The sequence below is a fragment of the Aphelocoma coerulescens genome, assembly GCF_041296385.1.
Source record: "Aphelocoma coerulescens isolate FSJ_1873_10779 chromosome Z unlocalized genomic scaffold, UR_Acoe_1.0 ChrZ, whole genome shotgun sequence".
NCBI classification, from domain to species: Eukaryota; Metazoa; Chordata; class Aves; order Passeriformes; family Corvidae; genus Aphelocoma; species Aphelocoma coerulescens.
Window position 1 is genome coordinate 2,718,082 of NW_027184085.1, and position 18,423 is coordinate 2,736,504.

At 43.0% G+C, this 18,423-nt stretch overlaps 1 protein-coding gene across 1 annotated transcript in view; it reads left to right on the forward strand.

Annotated features, from left to right (window-relative positions):
• SKOR2 (SKI family transcriptional corepressor 2) overlaps nt 1-16,982 on the forward strand; it is a 24,361-nt gene extending 7,379 nt beyond the window's left edge. The window contains exons 4-7 of the mRNA XM_069002101.1: nt 3,401-3,466; nt 3,853-3,951; nt 8,129-8,196; nt 16,920-16,982. Of these exons, the coding sequence (XP_068858202.1) occupies nt 3,401-3,466; nt 3,853-3,951; nt 8,129-8,196; nt 16,920-16,982 (296 nt within the window). The remainder of the gene's footprint in view (nt 1-3,400; nt 3,467-3,852; nt 3,952-8,128; nt 8,197-16,919) is intronic.
• The last annotated feature ends 1,441 nt before the right edge of the window (nt 16,983-18,423 follow it).

An 18,423-nucleotide genomic window follows, 5' to 3' on the forward strand; every position in this document is an offset into this window, starting at 1 on the left:
GGGGACCAGCTGCAGGGCATAGAGCCAGGAGAATGGAATTATATTCCCAGACCATCCATGCTCTGTACTGGACAAATCAGCACATTGTGGTAGCTGAGTTGTCTGGGACAGCATGGAATTTTTCAGCCGCTTTTCAGAGAGCTCTCTGAGACCTTCCTGGGGAAGGATTGCAGGAGGTGGCACAACACGAAGGGGTATGCATCTGGCTTGGTTTTTTTTTTTTTTTGCAGTGAGGGCAAAGTGCATTTCTTTTGGGGAAGACAAGTTCAGAAATGTTAAAAATTCAAATGTTAAAATTTGAAATCTTAAACTCTCCGGTGGACGTAGAGCTGATAAAATGGTGGCATCGCAAGAGCTGAGGTTGTGCCAATGTCCCACCCTGGGACAAACCTCTGTTTTCCACTGTGCCAATTTTTGAGTAATTTTGGGGTGTCCTCCGTGGGTGGGTTTTGACACTCCAGGTTAAGAAAGCCATTTGCACCTTTATTCCAGAAAAAGTGTCTGTGCATCTGAGCTCATCAGGAAGATCAGAGGTGCCCAAACCTTTCACTGAGGCAGTTTAAGTGGCCTGCAAATATTTCACCCTGTTTTGCCCTATCCAAGAGATGGGTGAGGCACAGTTTGATTTTTCTGAACAAACTATAATAGCCCTTCCTAAAGGAAATCTCCATGTCCATACAGTGGGGTGGCACAGCTTTCTGTCCTGCTGCTCTAAATGCTGCAAGTTTGTGTGCAGACAAGGCCCAGGAGAGTTATGGTGGAGCTATTAGGAGGGGAAGTGATTTTTTCTTAAACTGATTAAAATTCTTTGGGCTTTCTGTTTGTTTGTTTTTAAACACCTATTTAGCTTTTAATTAACATTTAAGAGAAGGGAAGCTGGTTAAATATTCAATACCTCCTCCCTTTCAATTAAGGTAGAACAGTACACAGCGCGTGATGAGGCCTCTGGGAAGTATGGAAAAACAGAGAAGAGCAGGCTTCTGATTATCATTTTCAGGGGGACAGGAAAGGTGAAACCTATCTGATTATTACTGCTGTTAACAATAATAATAATAATGTTGATACTATTTTTTTTTTTTAAGATCAGAAAGCAGTTTAGAAATGCAATTATTCTTTAAAACTGTATATCCTGGGTTTTGCCTTTAAATACCTCCATTTTTCCAGCCCCATTCTTTACTTATTTCAGGTGCAAGCATGGAGGATTTCCTAACAAGCCTTTTCAGTAGCTTAGGAGGGAGGCTGCATATGCTGGGGAAGTTATTCTTCATGCTACATGCCCTTATTTTCATTTTGATGCAGTTCTTTCTGTCCCAGCGAGTCAGCAACCTCAAGCCATATGACCCTGGGAGCTCAACTGAGCAAGTGGGAAAGAGCTGTATCATCACCATACTCTAGTCTCTTCCCCTTTCCCTTTCTCCTCCTTGAAAAATCCAGTTACCTTCTGTGTGTCAGCCTGTTATCCCTCAAAGTTCCACGTAAAGCTCACAGAAAAGGACGCCTCAATGCAAGAACTGGATTGGGAATATGCTAGCATTTGTAATTCAACAAATTCACCCTTCCTAAACTTAAATTCCTCCCTTTAGATTTAGTGTAGCCCAATATATCTAACAAAATATTTTGTTTTATTAGCCATCCAGTTTAAAAAAGAATTATGCTAGCTAAAAAAAACCAAAACAACAAACCCATTTTTCATTGTGGAAACTCCTCAAACCACTGCCCAAAGGGTGATATATTTTTAAGCTCGCTGTATCTTCTACAGCGGTGAGACAACTTACCTGCAGAAAATACTTTGTTTTTACCAAATATCCCACAAAAATGATTTTTTTTTTTTAATCACCATGTTACATAAATAAGTTTTAAAAATGGAATTGCTGGCACCAGATAATAGTTGTGTAAATGTATGCGCCTGAATGAGTGGTTGCTTTTTGGCTTTTTTTTTTTAAGGAATGAAGAGAGAGAGGAGATGCTAAAATGCAGAGCTATTGGATAGGCTTCATGTGCTATAACTTCAAGGTTTATGGTATATAGGATTGCATTGATTTTTAAAAACAGAAACAAATGTTTTGCAAAAAGATTTCTGACTGCATCTATTACGAGACTTTCCAATTCAACTTTAAAATTAGCCTATTGTGATGACACAATAATTTTTAAAGTAAGTGTTGTCTGTTGTGTGATGACACATTCAGTGCTATGGATTTTTATTTAAAAAAAAAGAAAAACCAAATGAAACATCAAAACCCAAGATATTTTCTCTGTGATCCTCTCTTCCAACTACATAAACACATGAATAGATTTATATCCCTGTCTCTTGTGATTACTTATCAGTAGAGTTAATGATGTGTATTTACTGGCTGGACTAAAACAAGAATTAATCCAATTAGTTCAATAATTGGTTATTTACCAAATATTTTCTTAATTATTGAGTCCATTTCTACTTCAGCTGTAAATAACAGAAAATCTCACATCAATTTCAGCTAAAGTGGTATCTTATTATTTTTTTTAAAGTTTTTCATAGCTTTTTATAGAAACAATTCATAGAAGTCAGGAAAAATTTTGCACTTGCAGAGAATAGTGAAAGTAACAACTTTTGTCAGAAGGTTCAGTTTTTAAGTCAAACTGTCATTCAGGTGAACTTCACAACTCGTGATTTTTTTAAATTTAATTTAATTTGTAGACAAAAAAGGTTGCAGGAAGTAGCATGCATGCATCTGGAAATAGCCAAACTCTGTTACATAGAAAATTCTGTACTACAATAGGATTAAAAGTTGATGTGAGCAACCTAAGACAGGAGCCCCTCAACTGGCTGACCCCGGAGCTGTATCCTTTAGATGCAAATACCACTAATGTCAATTTTATCTCAGCTGGATATAAATTATATCCAGTTGCAACACACCCATGCCATGGAGCTCTGGAAGATGATAAAGCTGAAGAGCTGATGAAGGCAAAAAGACATTTTTCCTGTGGATTTTGGAACAGGGTCCTGCCCAGATGGAGAGCATGGGCTTCCCGTTGAGAGGAGAAGAGATGAGACTGTAGAGAAGGATCTTCCCTTTTCTCTGCCTGCTCAGAGTTGTTCTCTGATAAGAGCATCTTCAAGACGGGTTAGAGGGAAAGGAGGAATCAGCTCAGCAAGAAGAGTGTTGAGGAGATATCAGCTATTGTCTGCAAGAGGCTGTGCTGTAGGCAGATACTTCACTGAACTAGAAGAAAATATGAATTTGCAAATATTTGTGCTACACACCCAGAATTTGTAGATAAAGTTTGATCTTACTCTTTTTTTTTATTTTTCCCCCCCTTTTTTTTCCTCTGCAGATTCTCTGAAGCAGATGTGTAGTAAGGACAACACTGACAAAAAGCACTATCAGTAAATCAATGACTTCTTTTCTTTCTCTTTTTTAAGGAGAACACACACAAGAAACCAATTCACCTCATTCTCTGAAGAAGGATGTGGAAAATATGGGGAAAGGTAAAATAAATAAGGACCTCTTACATTATAAAACTGCTCTTTGTTTTAATAGAATATGAGGATAATAGGGGGCACTTTTGTTCTGCACCATATTTTAAGCTTGTCAAGTAACATATGAATAATATATGGACCTTTGGGTGGATATAATTGAGATTAATGCATATATATCAATCAATACATGACACTGTAATATAATACTTTAAAATAATATATTACATTGATTTATATTCATGGCTTTCTGCACAAAATCTATGGTAGGTCTATGCAACACTTTTTTTTTTTTAATAAGCGCTAAAATATTTTGTCTAGAGTAATGAATTGCTCTGCAACTGTTCTTTCAAGAATTATTTATACAGATTATCAAAACCACTTTTGCTCTTTGTTAGAGGAACTCCAGAAGGTTTTGTTTGAGCAGATTGACCTACGGAGGAGGCTGGAACAGGAATTCCAGGTGTTGAAAGGAAACGCGTCTTTCCCAGTCTTCAGTAAGACAAAAAATCTGGGGTTTTGGTGTTGTGTGTGCATGTGGTTGGTTGTTGTCAGGCTGATAAAATAAGAGGGGTTCTCAGTTGTGCTGCCATGATCTTGGGCTTAGTTCTGCTGAGGCCACGTTGGACAGGGCTTGGAGCAAGCTGGAATAGTGGGAGGTGTCCCTGGGGTTGGAACAAGGTGATTTTTAAGGTCGCTTCCAACCTAAACCACTCCATGATTCTACGTTGACACTTCTGTTGTGGGTTTGCAGCTGTCGAAGCAGGTCTTTTGTAGAGAAAATACAAAGCTGGATGATTGTTTTGGAGTACATTCTACTGGTTTTGGTAGCATTGACTGCAGCGAGCAGACAGAAACACATCTGGGGCCTCATGGGGTATGGTGAGGTTGGTGGTCTTAGCCAACACCTCGAGGGCTTTTGAAATTGAGATACTTAATCCTCATTTTCAGGAAGTCCTTAGTCCTCATTTTCAGGAGGTTGTAGCTGATGCTGGAGAACTGATCTGGCCTTTTCAAGGAGTAGAAATACCTGTTTGGATTTTTCCCCTTGCGATGGCCCTTTCCCCACAGCTGATGAGCTGGATGCTGCTGTCCAGGAGTGATGGAATGTGCGGGCCACATCTCAGATAAAACAAAATGGGCACTTAGCAGGGTTTTTGTGAAGCTTCCAGAAGGTTGGGCTGACTGTACAGGGGTATGGAAAAAGACCCCTTGGTCTGCAGCTTTTGAATGACACTGGAGCAACGGCGGAAAAATTCCTCCAGGAGAAATCCCACTTAGGTCAGGATGATCCCAGTGGAAAAGGTGGGAACACAGACAGAATTTTCGTATTGTTCCAAGAAAATATGCTTGTCCCCTTTCTGTAGCACCAGTTATGTTCAGGGAAGCAAGGAAGTGTGAGGACTCTGGGAATGACTCCATCTTTAGCCCAAATATTGAAAAATGTAGACAGCTCCATAAATAAAGAAGAGTTGCTTGACATGATACAGATATTAATGAAAGGAGCATAACCTCATCCTTCAGAATAAATCCAGTCATTACTTGGGTTTGGGAGTGAGGTAATTTTCAAATAATTTGTGGAGATCAAAACGCTGCTGTGTGGTATTGGCAAAATGGCATCTTGGACTTCTGCCATTCAAGTCTCTTATTTATCCTTTTGTTCTTCTACAGTAAAATTAATGCTCTGTCTTTGCCATGTAAATAAACACTGCAATTAAACCACATGAAATACAATTCAAATAAAAGAAAAGAACAAGTACGGCCGACCAAGGAAGTGGTGACTGCTGTATGCTGGCTTGAAAAATATGTGGTTTCAATGTACCACAAAGTAGTGGTCAATTTTGTTCAGGATTAAAATAGAAAACAGATAATGTGCTATAAACAATATCTACAAGTGACCGTAAAGCCTATTTACAGATTTAGATTTACCAAAAAACCCACCCCTCCTCCACACGTAATAAAATAAGAAAAAAAGGGTCTTTGTAAAGCAAATTAGTGTAAATCCATGTTAAGAGTGTTTTGTCCTCTAGTGCAGTACGTGTTCTAGCACAAGGGAGGGGTGCTGTTCCAGGCTCTTGCTGCTGGACAGGGCTGTAACTTTAGGTCAGGTATTAGAAACTCTTTTGCCAGGTTTCCCCAGGTACAAACTGCCTCTGGTGTTTTGGGTAGGGAGGAGCCAGAGAGAGAAGTCTTTGGAGATCCAACTAAAGGAAAGTTGAGGTGAAGTTTAAATTGTATTCATGGATTCATGGTGGCTTGGAAAGACCTGAGGCTGCAGGAGGGACTGACGAGCAGGCAGGCAGCAGGGTTTGTATCCCAGTCAGGCTCCCTGTGGCATCAGCCATGCAGACAGGATCTCTGTGCCAGCCCTAAAGCTGCCGAGGACAAAAACACACTGCCAGGGTAATTCTCTGGTGGTTCCCCCGTGCTTTGCACTGTGAGGATAAATGGGAAGACTTTGGCTTTTAAGTCTTCTTAGTGTTTTTGAAATAGGGGAAAACTCATCCCTGTTTCAGCTGTCTTTCTCTCTAGAAAATGCTTCTGTCGGGTTACACGCAGTGTACTCCAAAACCATCTTTTTTGGATCTTCTACTTGGAACTGAGCACTTTTGGGGTGTTATACCTTCATAGCATCAGGCCACCTCTCACAGCAGGGCTGTGCAGTAAATGGTGTTTGGTTTCAGAGTTCTCCTCTCATTTAAACCACTATTAAATGAAAACTGAGCTTATTTGCTTATTTGCAAGCAGTGCTATGCTGCACTCTTCTCTGTGGCTTCTTGTACCCGCTTAGAAGACGGACTGTGATAATTTATAAAACAGCAAGGTCTTGTCTCTGCTGGATTTTTCACATTGCTGTTGTGCTTGAAAGCTGCAGGTGAAATTTTCCTTTGCCTTTAAGATCTCTCAATGCAGACATCACTTGAATAAAATAAAATAAAATAAAAAAATCAGATCACATGAAGAAAGTGAAAGTATTTGCTGTCCTGACAGAAATACAAGCACCTCTGCCTGGTAACAGGGTGTTCTCCTGGAGCCCTGCTCTGGTTTGCACCCTCGGTGTCGGCTGCTCCGTGTTTTGTCTGTCTGCATTTTAAACAACGTGGCAATAAAATGGCGGAGACACGGTCTGGGTACTTAAAGTATTTAATTTTGTGTTAAGAAAGCTATTTAAATATTCATATCTTTTCTCCTGGGTGCTGCTTATGGCTTTGTCTGGGAGCGTTTGGACTCGGATAAATGCCGCTAGAAAAAAACGCTGTCCCTACCATTAACACCCCATTTCCACCCTGAGCTTGGACATTTGCTGTGCAGGACTGAGCAAGATCCCTGAGCTGCTTTTTTGGAGAGGTGATGAGCTCATGAAGAGGCAGCTGGGAGGAAAGTGTTGAGGAAAAAAGGAAAATTTCTCTTTGAAGCCTACTCAGAGTGAAGCTGGAGGACCTCGGTTGAGACTATCAGCTTTTAGTGACCAGGACAGGAGGCAGTTACCTTTTCATCCTGAATGGTTTTGGGGGGGGCTAGGAAAAGAGGAATTGTAAATCTGTTTTATTTTTGTTTGTTGGCTTATTTTTTCTGATGAAGTTGGAATAGAGGGAATAGGCTTAAAAGTTCTATGGGATTTAAGTTGAAATCTGAAGAACTTCATTCAGATAATGTCACCATGTCCTTTTCAATGTGATTGTGCTGGACTCATGATGGCTTCAGCCTACCAAAATTTCTCACTCTTTCTTTTGTTTCACTGCTCTTTTCCTGCCTCCTTTCCTTTCAAACAACAACTTTAGCTCATCATTCAGAGAGGGCAACGTTCTTGTGTGAAGAGCTCTGCCCCCTCGTACTTTGTTCCACGACAGGCTTGTTACTCGAATCAAAATGATAGTGGTTGGAATGCATTTTCTTTCCTCTTCCATTTAACACCCAGATCTCCATCAGGCAGCTCTCCAAGTTATTTGGATCTTGTAAATAGTTTTGTTTATATTTCTCTTTTTCCCACCCTCCAACAGCGGTGCTATGGAATAGAGAGCATCAGTTAATCTCCTACTGAATGAAGTTTTGTCTGAAATGGTTATTTAGGAGGAAAATCAGGAAAGGAGGATCTACCGGAGCAGGAAGGCTGGCCCGTGCTATAACCCAGCTGCCCAGGATCTTTCTTTCAAAGACTTTTTCCCTTCCAAATTCCACATCACTCTTTCTGGAGCTTTAGTTCTGTTCAAAGCCGTCAGCACAATGCTACAAACTACAAATCAAACCCTGCATCCTTGAACACTTTCTCCTCTCACATGCTGGACATTGCTGTTGATGTCAACAGATTTATGCCAAAGCAAAGAAGAGCAGTTTTTGCTGTTCTCTTCAGGGCTTGCAGAAGTTTGACTAATGACTGCAGAGCCTTGTCCGTGAGGAAAATACCTGGGAATAAGTGCTAACAACACAAACTTAGCATCCTACATTTTCTGATGGGGGAAGTAGCGAAATCTAATTTTCCCACAATTTTTCTGTTGTCAGTGGTGTTTCTTATTATATAAGTATTTGTTAGGCATATGTTTTGAGTGAAGGACTTTAGTAATGCTTTGTGGTTTGTCAGTGGTGATTGGGTTTGATTTAGTTTGATGTATGTGAATTCTGCTGAGAGGTCTCTGTTTTAATTATTGCACCTACATTTTTGTCCCTCTCACACAGATAATTTTCAAGATCAGATGAAGCGGGAACTGGCGTACAGAGAAGAAATGGTGCAGCAGCTACAAATCGTAAGTTTACTTTCTCTGATAGAAATGTTTTAAGGTGCTGCTTTGTGTTTTTTAAGCGCACACCTCAAGCTTTTCCTTCGTGACCCATGCAAAGGCACAATTACCGAGCTCCTATTGCCTTATACGTAGAGGTAAACATGCAGTTCTCAGCTGGTTTAGAGCCTAATTACCTGGAGATTTACTTTCATACCGTAACCAGATGGGTCTTCACGTTTCAACTAAACAAAATGTGTTGACTCAACACAGAGAGGTGCTTCTGCAGAGAGGAGCGGGGAGGAGTGAATCAGTAAACCTTAAGCAGTTAAATGTTTCTGCCTCGTGTGAGTTGCCAAGAGGTGTATTTCCACCCTCAGTAGGGAATCTGCTCAATCCCAGCTTCTCACCAGCAAATAAACCTTAGGATGTGCCTTCTTCTCATTTCAGAAGAAGTGCTTAACTCAGCAGTAAAGGATCAAGTTGCCAAAACACAGTTCAGTGCAGGCACACGTTACCGTTGGGTCTCTTGCTTGTTATTTTAAAACCGAGAGGGATTTTGCCTGTGTGTTAGTGCAGCTCTAGATCATCACATTCAGCTGTGTTGTTTTGAAAAGCTGACGTTCTTAATCTGGTGCAAGCAAAGGGGCTGGATCATTGGAAGCTGTTCCATACTCACGTAGTGCTCAGTGTGGTTTCAAGAGCAGGGCATGGTGAGGCTGTCGGCTAATGCTTGCTTTGCTGGGGATTCCTCTGTGATCAGTCTGACATTGCTCAACAGGGTTGGTTTTTTTTTTTTGAGGCAAATTTGCCAAACATCCCCACTTCCCTGAATCAGGCCCCTGTTCCACCATCTAAATTTTCCTTCTGCTTGTCACGGGGCCCTGGTGCAGAGAAGGCATTGCCCAGCCTCCTGGTGCTGTCACTTTCTAATTGATGAGTTAGGACATAAAAGTAAAGCTGAAGGCCAGGATTTGTGCTCCAATGTTTAGAAGCATTCAGGACTGCCCTTATTTTTAGAGCTGCCGAACATCCACGCGCCCCGTTCCTGCTGACTTCAGAGATTTCAATGAGAGATGGAGGGTGTTTGAAAGAGGTTGTTTGTGGAGGAAACTCAAGCCCAGAACATCTCTGGGTATTTTTTTTCCAGCTGGTCTCCACTCTTTTCCTTTAATGTGTCCAGGTGTTACTGTGCTCCCTATGCCAGGCAAGAAGTTTGGCTTGACCTGTGAATTTTGTTGTCACAGAAAATTCTAATTAGGATGCTATCTTGAAAAGCACTTCCAAAGCACTGCTGCTTTGGACTTGAGACAGGTGTCCAGCTGGATTTCCTGCTGCAAAACACTTCTAAGCACAAAGTTTATGGGCCCACCCCCAGCCTTTATCTCTTGCATCAGCTGAACTTGGAGGTAACTCTGCCTCCCAGGGAGAGAATGGATCACCTCTGCCATTCACCTTGTGGTCCAGTTGTGAAGTTGTTTCTGGAATTGGATATCCCAGACCTCCAGTGAGCCAGCTGTGGTGGTTTTCCTGATTTTCTTGGGCAGGAAAGGAGATATGATCAATTAATTCACACTCTTTTCACTTACTGATGTGTGCTATTGATGCCTTTTCCTGGTCTTAAAATCAAGAGTCAGACACGGTTAGAAGGGGAAAAAGGGATTTTACCTTGGTATTTATTTTAAGGATCCTTAGGTGCACAGGTCCAGGTCAAATACACCGAAATGCACCCCACCGAGTATCCCCCAAAAGATCGGGTATAACGTTATAGGTGTTACTAATTAGCAGATCTATCAAAAATTCCCCAATGAGAGGCTTGAATGAGCCGCCCCCTCCCCAAGGAGCCTTCTCCTGGATGGTTCTATCTTAGTTTACAGAATGTGTTCTGGAGAGGACCTTGGGGTCTGGGGCACACTAACCCCTACCTACAAAGCCTCTAAAGTGTTTAGTCTCTCAGCTTGACAAACAAGTCCAAGAATGTAGGCAAAAAGCACTAGGAATACAGAAGTTGTAAAAAGGTATAACAGGGGTATAAAAGAAAAGGCAAAAATTCTTCATGGCATCACTATGAACAGACTAAGACTCCCTTAATCATTAAGCAGGGCTGTCTGAATGTACTTACAAAGAACAGTTTCAACATTTAATGTACTGCACCAACAGCTCAGGACCTCTTCACTCACTACAGCTGCCTGGGTTTAATCATTATTAATTGAAATGTTGTCAAATCACCAGTAAGTCTTCATGCACATAGTTGTGGGGCAGGTTGTGATAAGTGAGAATGATGAAAAGATGTTTGTATGAAAAACTGAGAGAGACTGCTGCAAGTAACGAGTGTGTTTGCTTAAGATGGGTGCAGAAATCCTCAGAGATGTCTTGGCTGATAACTGAAATGGAGTCAGCACTTTTGAGGTGATAATCCCTGCAGTTGCTTTAATTCATTCATGTGAAAATATCTTGTGTGTTTATATCTAGAATTAAGATTAATGAACTGAAAGTGGTAATGATAGAACTACTTCGGCCTTCCTGAGTTATGGCATGGATGAATTAAAGCTTTTGGTGCAGAATGCACAAAAAGAGTGGCTGCTTTTGTTTTTTTATTTTTGTTTAATTGCTGTTGTTTTAACAGGGTCAGGTTAGGCTTTTCTTTGTACCTGAGGTGCTGCATTACTACTTTAACGGGGTTTTAACCTAATTATCTTATTAACATAGAAGTGCAAAGAGAAAAGCAGAAGTGTTTAATGCATACTAAAATCACAGTTTTACTTGGACCTTCATATGTGTATGCCTTTGTAGTACTAAACTCAACATTTACTGAGGTAACTAGGCACAGAACTTGGCTTAATTGCTTTTAAAAATCATTTTACAAACAATATAGATGCCTGGAGTCAGGCTGGGTTTTCTCACTGCTGAAGATATACAACTTAAATTAGTCCTTCCTGAATATCCCTGGAGAGATTTAAGAACTGTGTGAATGTGGCAGCTGGGGACACGGGTTGCTGTGGGCAGAGCAGTGCTGGGGGAATGGTTGGCTCAATGATCTTGGAGGGCTTTTCCATCCTAAACGATTCTGTGACTCCCTGATCCCCTGTAACTGTAGGTACCAGAGGCAGGTGTTGCCAGAACGATGGTTTCACTCACGCTGAACTGAGTAATTAGACTTTTAAATAAATTGACCCAGCCTGATCGCTGTTTCAGGAACGTCTGGAATACAAGCTGAACCTAATCACGAAAGAAATCAACCAAATAGGATTGCGCTTGAAAACTTTCTAGCCCCAACACCCACTGCAGCCTGACGTGAAGCTCATGCCCTGTGGCCGGGCGGTGGAGAACACTGGCCATGAGGCTTTTGTCCCGGTTTTTTGGGGAGGTTCCTCCCCGTTTTGGGCGCGATCCGTCCCAGCGCGGCCCGCGGGTGCCCTCTGCCGGCCGCCGGCCGCCACTGCAGCGGCCGCGAGTTGGTGACTCCGCGTTCAAAGCCGCTGTTAAAGCAGGGCTGAATCCATGGGGAGCGATTCTGTGCTCTGCCCGCCCCGGAGCTGACAAATAATAGTATTTTATGGATTTCTGAAAGTCAGGAGTAAGGCTCAGGTCACTGGGACAACGGGGTGGGAACTGTTCTCTTCTTTGGACACAGCCTGGCTTAGTAGGTTGCTGGAGCAGCAGGAGGTTGTGTGGCCATTAGTTTTGATGAGTATCACAGAATGAGTAAGGCTGGAAGTGGCCACTGGAGGTCATCTAGTCCAACCTCCCTGCTTGATCAGAGTCCCCCAGAGCACTTTGTTCAGAACAGTTTTCCAGGTGCTTTGAATACCTCCAGTGAGGAAGACTCCACGACCTCTCCATGCAGAGTGTTCCAGTAAGGAATTTCTTCCTGATGTCCAGGTGGAACTTCCCAAGTTTCAGTTTTCAGAGTTTTCAGAGTGCCTGAAGCAGCTACCAGGAAGTTTTGCAACCTGTTTGTGCCAGGTTCTGAGTGCTAAGAAACAACCAATCATCATATTTAACAACAAAAATGGATCTTAGACGACTGAATGCATTTTTCTCTTCTTCCTCCTGCAAAGTGCTGTCTCCCAAATTGGCCGACTACAGGGCATGTATGTGGAGATCACATATAAAATATGGATTTTGCATGTGGATCCTGTTGTGCCAGCGGAGGTTTAAACTGGATATTAGGAAAAATTTATTCACTGTCAAGCACTGAGGTCAGCTGTTCAGGGCAGTGGTGGAATCCCCATCCCTGGAGGGGTTTAAAAGTCATTTGGATGTGGCACCTGGGGACATGGGTTGGTGGTGGCCTCAGCAGTGCTGGGGGAATGGTTGGACTCAATGATCTTAGAGATCTTTTCCAACCTAAAGGATTCTGAGGATCATGTGGATTTTGTTACTGAGTTGCACAGAAAAGGCCAGTGAGAAGGAGCTGCTGCTCTGCAGGATGGGGGTGAGTTCTGACATGACACACATGGTACAGCCTTAGAAGAGCTCACCTTCCTTTAGAGTTTTTTGTTTCTGTCCAATGAGACCAGAACTCATCTGCTGGGACAGCCCAGCACTGTAAGCAAGTATCAAGTTAACCCCTGCCTGAGTCTCTGCATCTGATACTGTCTTCTGAGCAACTGTGTTAGTGGAACAAATTTTAAAACCATGAACTTTCTTTCTAGCTGCCTGGTGAGAGAAAAAGATCAGAAGCAGCATTGCTAGCAAGATGATTTTCATCCTTTAATGTTTTCATGAAACCCTCTTAGACATGGCCACGGGGAAGTAGAACAGCAAGCAGGAAATTTAAGCCTCCTGCAAACTGAGGAGCTTTTCTTAATTTTCTCTCAGAGGTCCCTTACAAGTAGTTTGTGGGTTCCCAGGCAGCATTGACCTCAGTGGTGACCTACCCATCAGGAAAAGCTCAGGTGGTGTTCATCACCCATTGGGGTTTAGATCATCAGGTGATGATCAGCCCTGCTAATTTCACATTGGGGTAAAAGGTGATAGGTTTTTGAGGTGTGTTAAAAATGTGAAATACTCAGGCAGGCCTTTGTCTTTCCAGATAAGGTGAAAAATGTTGGTTTGGTTTTGTTTGGGGTGTTTTAATTAGGTTATGTTCCTGTGAACAGATTTCCTCCTCACTAGCCTCACTTTGGGCTGATAATAATGTTCAGAGCTCAGAACTGGATGCATCTGGAACTCCTCTGTGTTTTATGGCTTTCTGCTTTCAGTGCTCCTTTAAATCAACTCTGTTCTTCAGAGTCAGGCAATAAAATAAATCAGGAACTATCTCTCTGCAAAACTGATTTCCATCTCTGCATCATCTTTCACCCTGATCCTTAAGGATTGGCAAGGGATGTTTTAAAGAAGGAAAAAAAAATCTACCATGTGGTAAAGTTGGTAAATCTTCAGAGGCATGAGAGCATGTTCCTCTGGGTCACACTGTAATTCAGAAGAGCACCAGTAGTTTTAATTCCTAGTTTACATTGTTTACGGAGAGCTGCTGCTTTTGTACAATTAATGTATTCATTATCCAAGCAAGAAGCATCCGCATTTTTCTGTGTGTAGACCTCGGTTTCTGCGTACCTGTCCCTGTTCTCAAAGGCAGGAAATGGGAAATGGTAGTGCTTCAGTGCCATTTGTGATTTCTGTGCTCGGCCTGAAGTGGTGCAGCTCGGATGATTGACCCTGGTGAGAATGCAAACAGTTGTTCAGCAGAATGGCTCTCGGATTTCTTGAGTGGCATCTTGTGATGAAGTGCCTGTTTACAGGCACACAGATAATGACAGGTGAAAGAACATTTCTGGAACGCTGTGTCCTGTGTCCTGAAAAGGCTCATCCCTCATTGTGTTCAGGAAAGTGAGCTGTTTTCACCAGAATTTTATTCCCCACTGACAGCTTTTTTTTCTTTTTTTTAAAGACAGGTGAGCAAAACTTGTGTCTTGACAATGCATGTGGATGTGCCCTGGGTTGATAGGATGGAGCTGTGCCTCCTTCTCCAGTAAACTCAAGTGTTAAAGAAAAGGATGCCTTGTAGGAATTTAAACAGAAAGCTTCCTTTCCTTTAAATCTACAGAAGTTCTAATCAAAAATGGGTGTAGGTGTACAGAGAGCCACAAGCCAGCCTCTGATACTGCCTGAGTGCAAAATATTTTTCCTAGGTGACAGAAGGCAGGGTTATGTATTACTGTGTACCTCACCAGAGATGGGATGCAGAGGTGAAGCCTCTAAAAGAGGATGGTGTGCTGAAGCTTCTTTGATATCCAAGTGTGTGTAACAGGGGTCAGAGAGGAACTTCAGAAATGACTCCCCAGTCCTATCCATTATCTGTGCTTTGGTTTGAGTCATGGAGCAGGCTCAGGGCTTGCTAACTGTGTTCCTTGCAGATGGAACAAAGGGGATGTGTTCCAGGAATGCATATGGGAGTGTGCTGCAGTTCCTAATGGGTACCAGGACCAGGCTGGAGTCAGCCTGCAGGAAAAAGGACTCAGTGTCCATATTGCATTTTCCTTGGGCTTCCTGTGTTGTATTTCCTACTAATGTGGGCTTGGTTGTGAGAAACTGATTTTTTGCTGCTTAAAACCAAACTGCCTTCACTTCTGTTGTTTTTCTACACCCTTTGAAAAGGGCCACCCTTTGCGTCTCCATGCCCCTTTGAGTGCCCTCATCACGACATCCCCCATGGATGCACAAAGGGGGGCTGTTTTGCCATGAAGAGCCCTAAATTCTATTCCACCACAGCATCGGAGTTACCAGATGCTCTGACAACGACAGAAATAGAAGATGACATTGTAGGTGATTTAACTCGTGGAGAAAGTAGTCATTTCCCTGTTGAACACCCACTTCTCCCACTGTCATCTATTACCAGGAGATCAGGTAAAACAACACACATTAGAAAGACACCGATGTGCCAAATATAGCAGAGAAGTGGATTAAGAACAGTTAATTTCTGACAGATTGTACCCCGTTGTATTATCTAGGTCAGTACAGCTTGGGAGATGTCCTATATAATTTGTGGCCATGCAAACCCAAGTTGGCCTTCGTGAGTGGGAGAGAGGCAGGATTCAGCTGGTGAGGCACCACAGGTCCCAGCTGGAATGTGCTGATTTTTTGTGCGGTTTGTTTGTGGCTCCTTTTTTTGCATCCAAACCATGGCCACGGGTGATCAGGGAGGCAGCTTCTCTACACCCCCCCTCTCTGCTGCAGCTTGGGAGGGAGTTTTGCAGCCTTTGCAAGCAGTGTGTACTGAAGGCAGCTGTGTTTGGGGACATGGTGGAGGGGACAGCTCTGTTCTTGGGGGGGGATCTGGCCACGAGGTTCCTGATACCTTTTATCTTCTGTCAAGGGAAGGGATTATAAGAGCAGTCAGACAAAACACCTGGAATCTTGGTCTTTTCTGGTCATCAGTGGTTCATGCACACACATTTCCCCTTTTCTAGGGCTGTGTAGGGGGGGAAGCAGTGTGCTCCTGTGAAAGGCTTCTGGTTTCATTCAGCCACAGGCACTGCTGCTTCCTGGTGCTGATGCTTTCAGTCAGACTGACCTCCTTTCCCAAGAAATGAAAGGATTAGTTCCCAAGCTGCAAAAGCCCCTCTCTTTCCTCTCACCCTGACCCTTCCGTCCTCTTTTCCTCATTAAGGTAGGCAGGGATGGATAAGTCTCTCCATGTCTTTGCAGACACAATGCTTTACCCCAGCCCAGAGACATGCTGGGCACAATTCACATAAACATCCTCTGTGGGCATAACTCATTTAAAATCAAAGCAGGGATGTACAGGACCTGTGGGGTCAGTGGGTACGGATGCAAACTCACTGTGTCATTAGGTGTGTGGGGCAGGTTGCTTGAACTCTCTGCATTTGCCCATCTGTTCCTTATGCTGTTTGTGCAGGTTAAGGCCTTGATCCTGACTTCAGCTGACATAATTGTCAGCTTGCAGTAACGTATTTGACATTATTTGTGAGCATATTCTGGAGTGCCTGGCAGCAGAAGCAGGTCAGCTCAGCGTGCAGCAGCCTCTAGGAGTGTAGGGACACAGAAATTTTTGATCTCGCAGCCTGAATTCCTCCAGCGGTCCTTCCAAAAGTCATCATCAAAGAATTTGTAGCCACTTGGATTCCCAGCTATGGGGAAATCTCAGAGCAATTTAGTTTTGTTGCATTCTAAAGGCCCAGGACTGAAGAAGAGCAGCCCTGTAATGTATTCCCAGTGGCCAATGAGCACATCATCCCACTTTGTTTCTAAATATAACTGTGTTCCCTAATATGCCCATGTTCTCTGTTTTTCTTTAATTATTTGTTCCACTTCAGTGGCTTCCCTTCATATTGGTGCAAGCTGGAGATAACTATTATGAACTTTCTAATTACGGGGATATAAATACACGAAGTCTCACGCTCCCAACCTGCTGTATTTTGGCTGTGCAGGGATCAGTGTGCATTGCCTGATCTGTCACAGACAGCTGATTTTTTATTATCTCACTGATGGCTTTACCCTTTGTCAGCCTCTTATATAAACAAAGCATCAGGAGGCATCCTTAACAATGAATTTTAAGATTCTATCTGTTGTTTTGATTCTGACCATTTTTATTTTATTTCTGCTTCAACCTCCTTGCAGTTTCATAAAGAGTACAACCCTTTTACTTAAGGTGCTGTTTCCTACAGTTGCTCCCTGTTTTCAGGGAGAAAAACAAAACCTTTCATTTGCAGGGATTTCCAGCTTGGATGTTTCATTAGCCAGACCTTGGCTTGAGCAGTGTCTCTGTTTCTGTCTCATTCCAGATTCCCTATGCAGCAAGCTTGATCAGGAAAGAAAAGCTCGGTGCACACCTCAGCAAAAGCTAAAGGTGAGCTTGTGAAAAAGAGACTTCATTCCGCCTGACCTGGCTGCCTGTTTTCCTTTGCAGCCATTGCAAGGATTAAGAGGATCATTCTGTTGTTTGAGGTTGCTGGTTCTGGTCTCAAAGCCCTCTCTGTGCACGTGTTGTGCTGCAGTCTAAAGCTGATAAATAACACGTGGCACGACTTACGAGGCCTCACTGGGGTGGGACGTAGTGTTGGGAGGTGACCCACGAGTCCTGTAGTGACAGGACAAAAGGCAATGGCTTCAATCTGAAAGAGAATAGCTTTGCATTAAATATCAGGAAGAAATTCTTCCTTGTGGGGGTGGGCAGGCCCTGGCACAGGGTGCCCAGAGCAGCTGTGGCTGCCCCTGGATCCCTGGCAGTGTCCAAGGCGAGATTGCATGAGGCTTGGAGCAGCCTGGGATAGTGTCCCTGCCCATGGCAGGGGTAGGGTGAGAGGATCTTTAAGGTTCTTTTCAACCCAAACCATTCCATGACTCTAATTGCATGAGCATGTGCTTCTCCTGGTACGGGAAAGTGTCATCAAGACCATGTACCTTCAGTGGAAGGAGGGAAATACCTTGCCATTCAGAGTGCAAAAAAAAATATTCACACTCCAGGTAGGGAGGGGCTTTTCTGCCCTTAATGGAACTCCTTTCACTCCAGGAAAAAGCAGTACATTGTCATATTTTGGGAGTTTCACAGAACCCCACTGACTGTGGTTCTGTAGTTCAGTGTCCTACAGGAGGTAATTATCCTGCTGCCCACATGCAGAGCCTTCCTAAACCAAACACTATATTTTTCAGGACTGTTTATTAGGAGCATTCATTTAGTAGAAACCCCACCTCCATCCCCAGTGGCCTGGGAGATCCCAGTTTTGGGTGCTGAAGTCTTAACATTTAAATGACATTTCTCATGGTTTTTTTTCCTGGTAAAGTGAGGAGATTAGGGATTGGAGGCAGATGCCAAAAGCTGGTAGCCTTGCTACTGTGTTATGCCACAAAATCTGGCTCATGGATTCACTGAAAAAATCCCCTAGGAGAAGTAGGGGGATTAGAAAAAGAAGAGCTACTCATACACTGAGATCTCAGTAATGCACAAAAGAGAGGCATTCAAGAGAGTCTGGGAGATCTGAGAAGGGCTTGATAGTAGACATGATGGAGGTTTGCCTGAGCTGTAGAAGAAGCAGAATCTTAAAAACAGTAGGAGTAAGTACAGAGTAACCAGATCACCAGTATCTGTGGCCCTGAGCTCTGCCTGCTGAGGTAAGGAGATAAATCTAAGCATCGAGCTTGTCTCCTTTGCCCTCTTGTGCACACCTTCTTACTGACTGCCACCGTTTTCCAATCGAGTCTACAGCAATCTGAGCACTGATTTAAAACAAATTCCGCGGCATTAATATCCTGAATAAAACAGCACGCCTCCCCAGATGAGACGCAGCA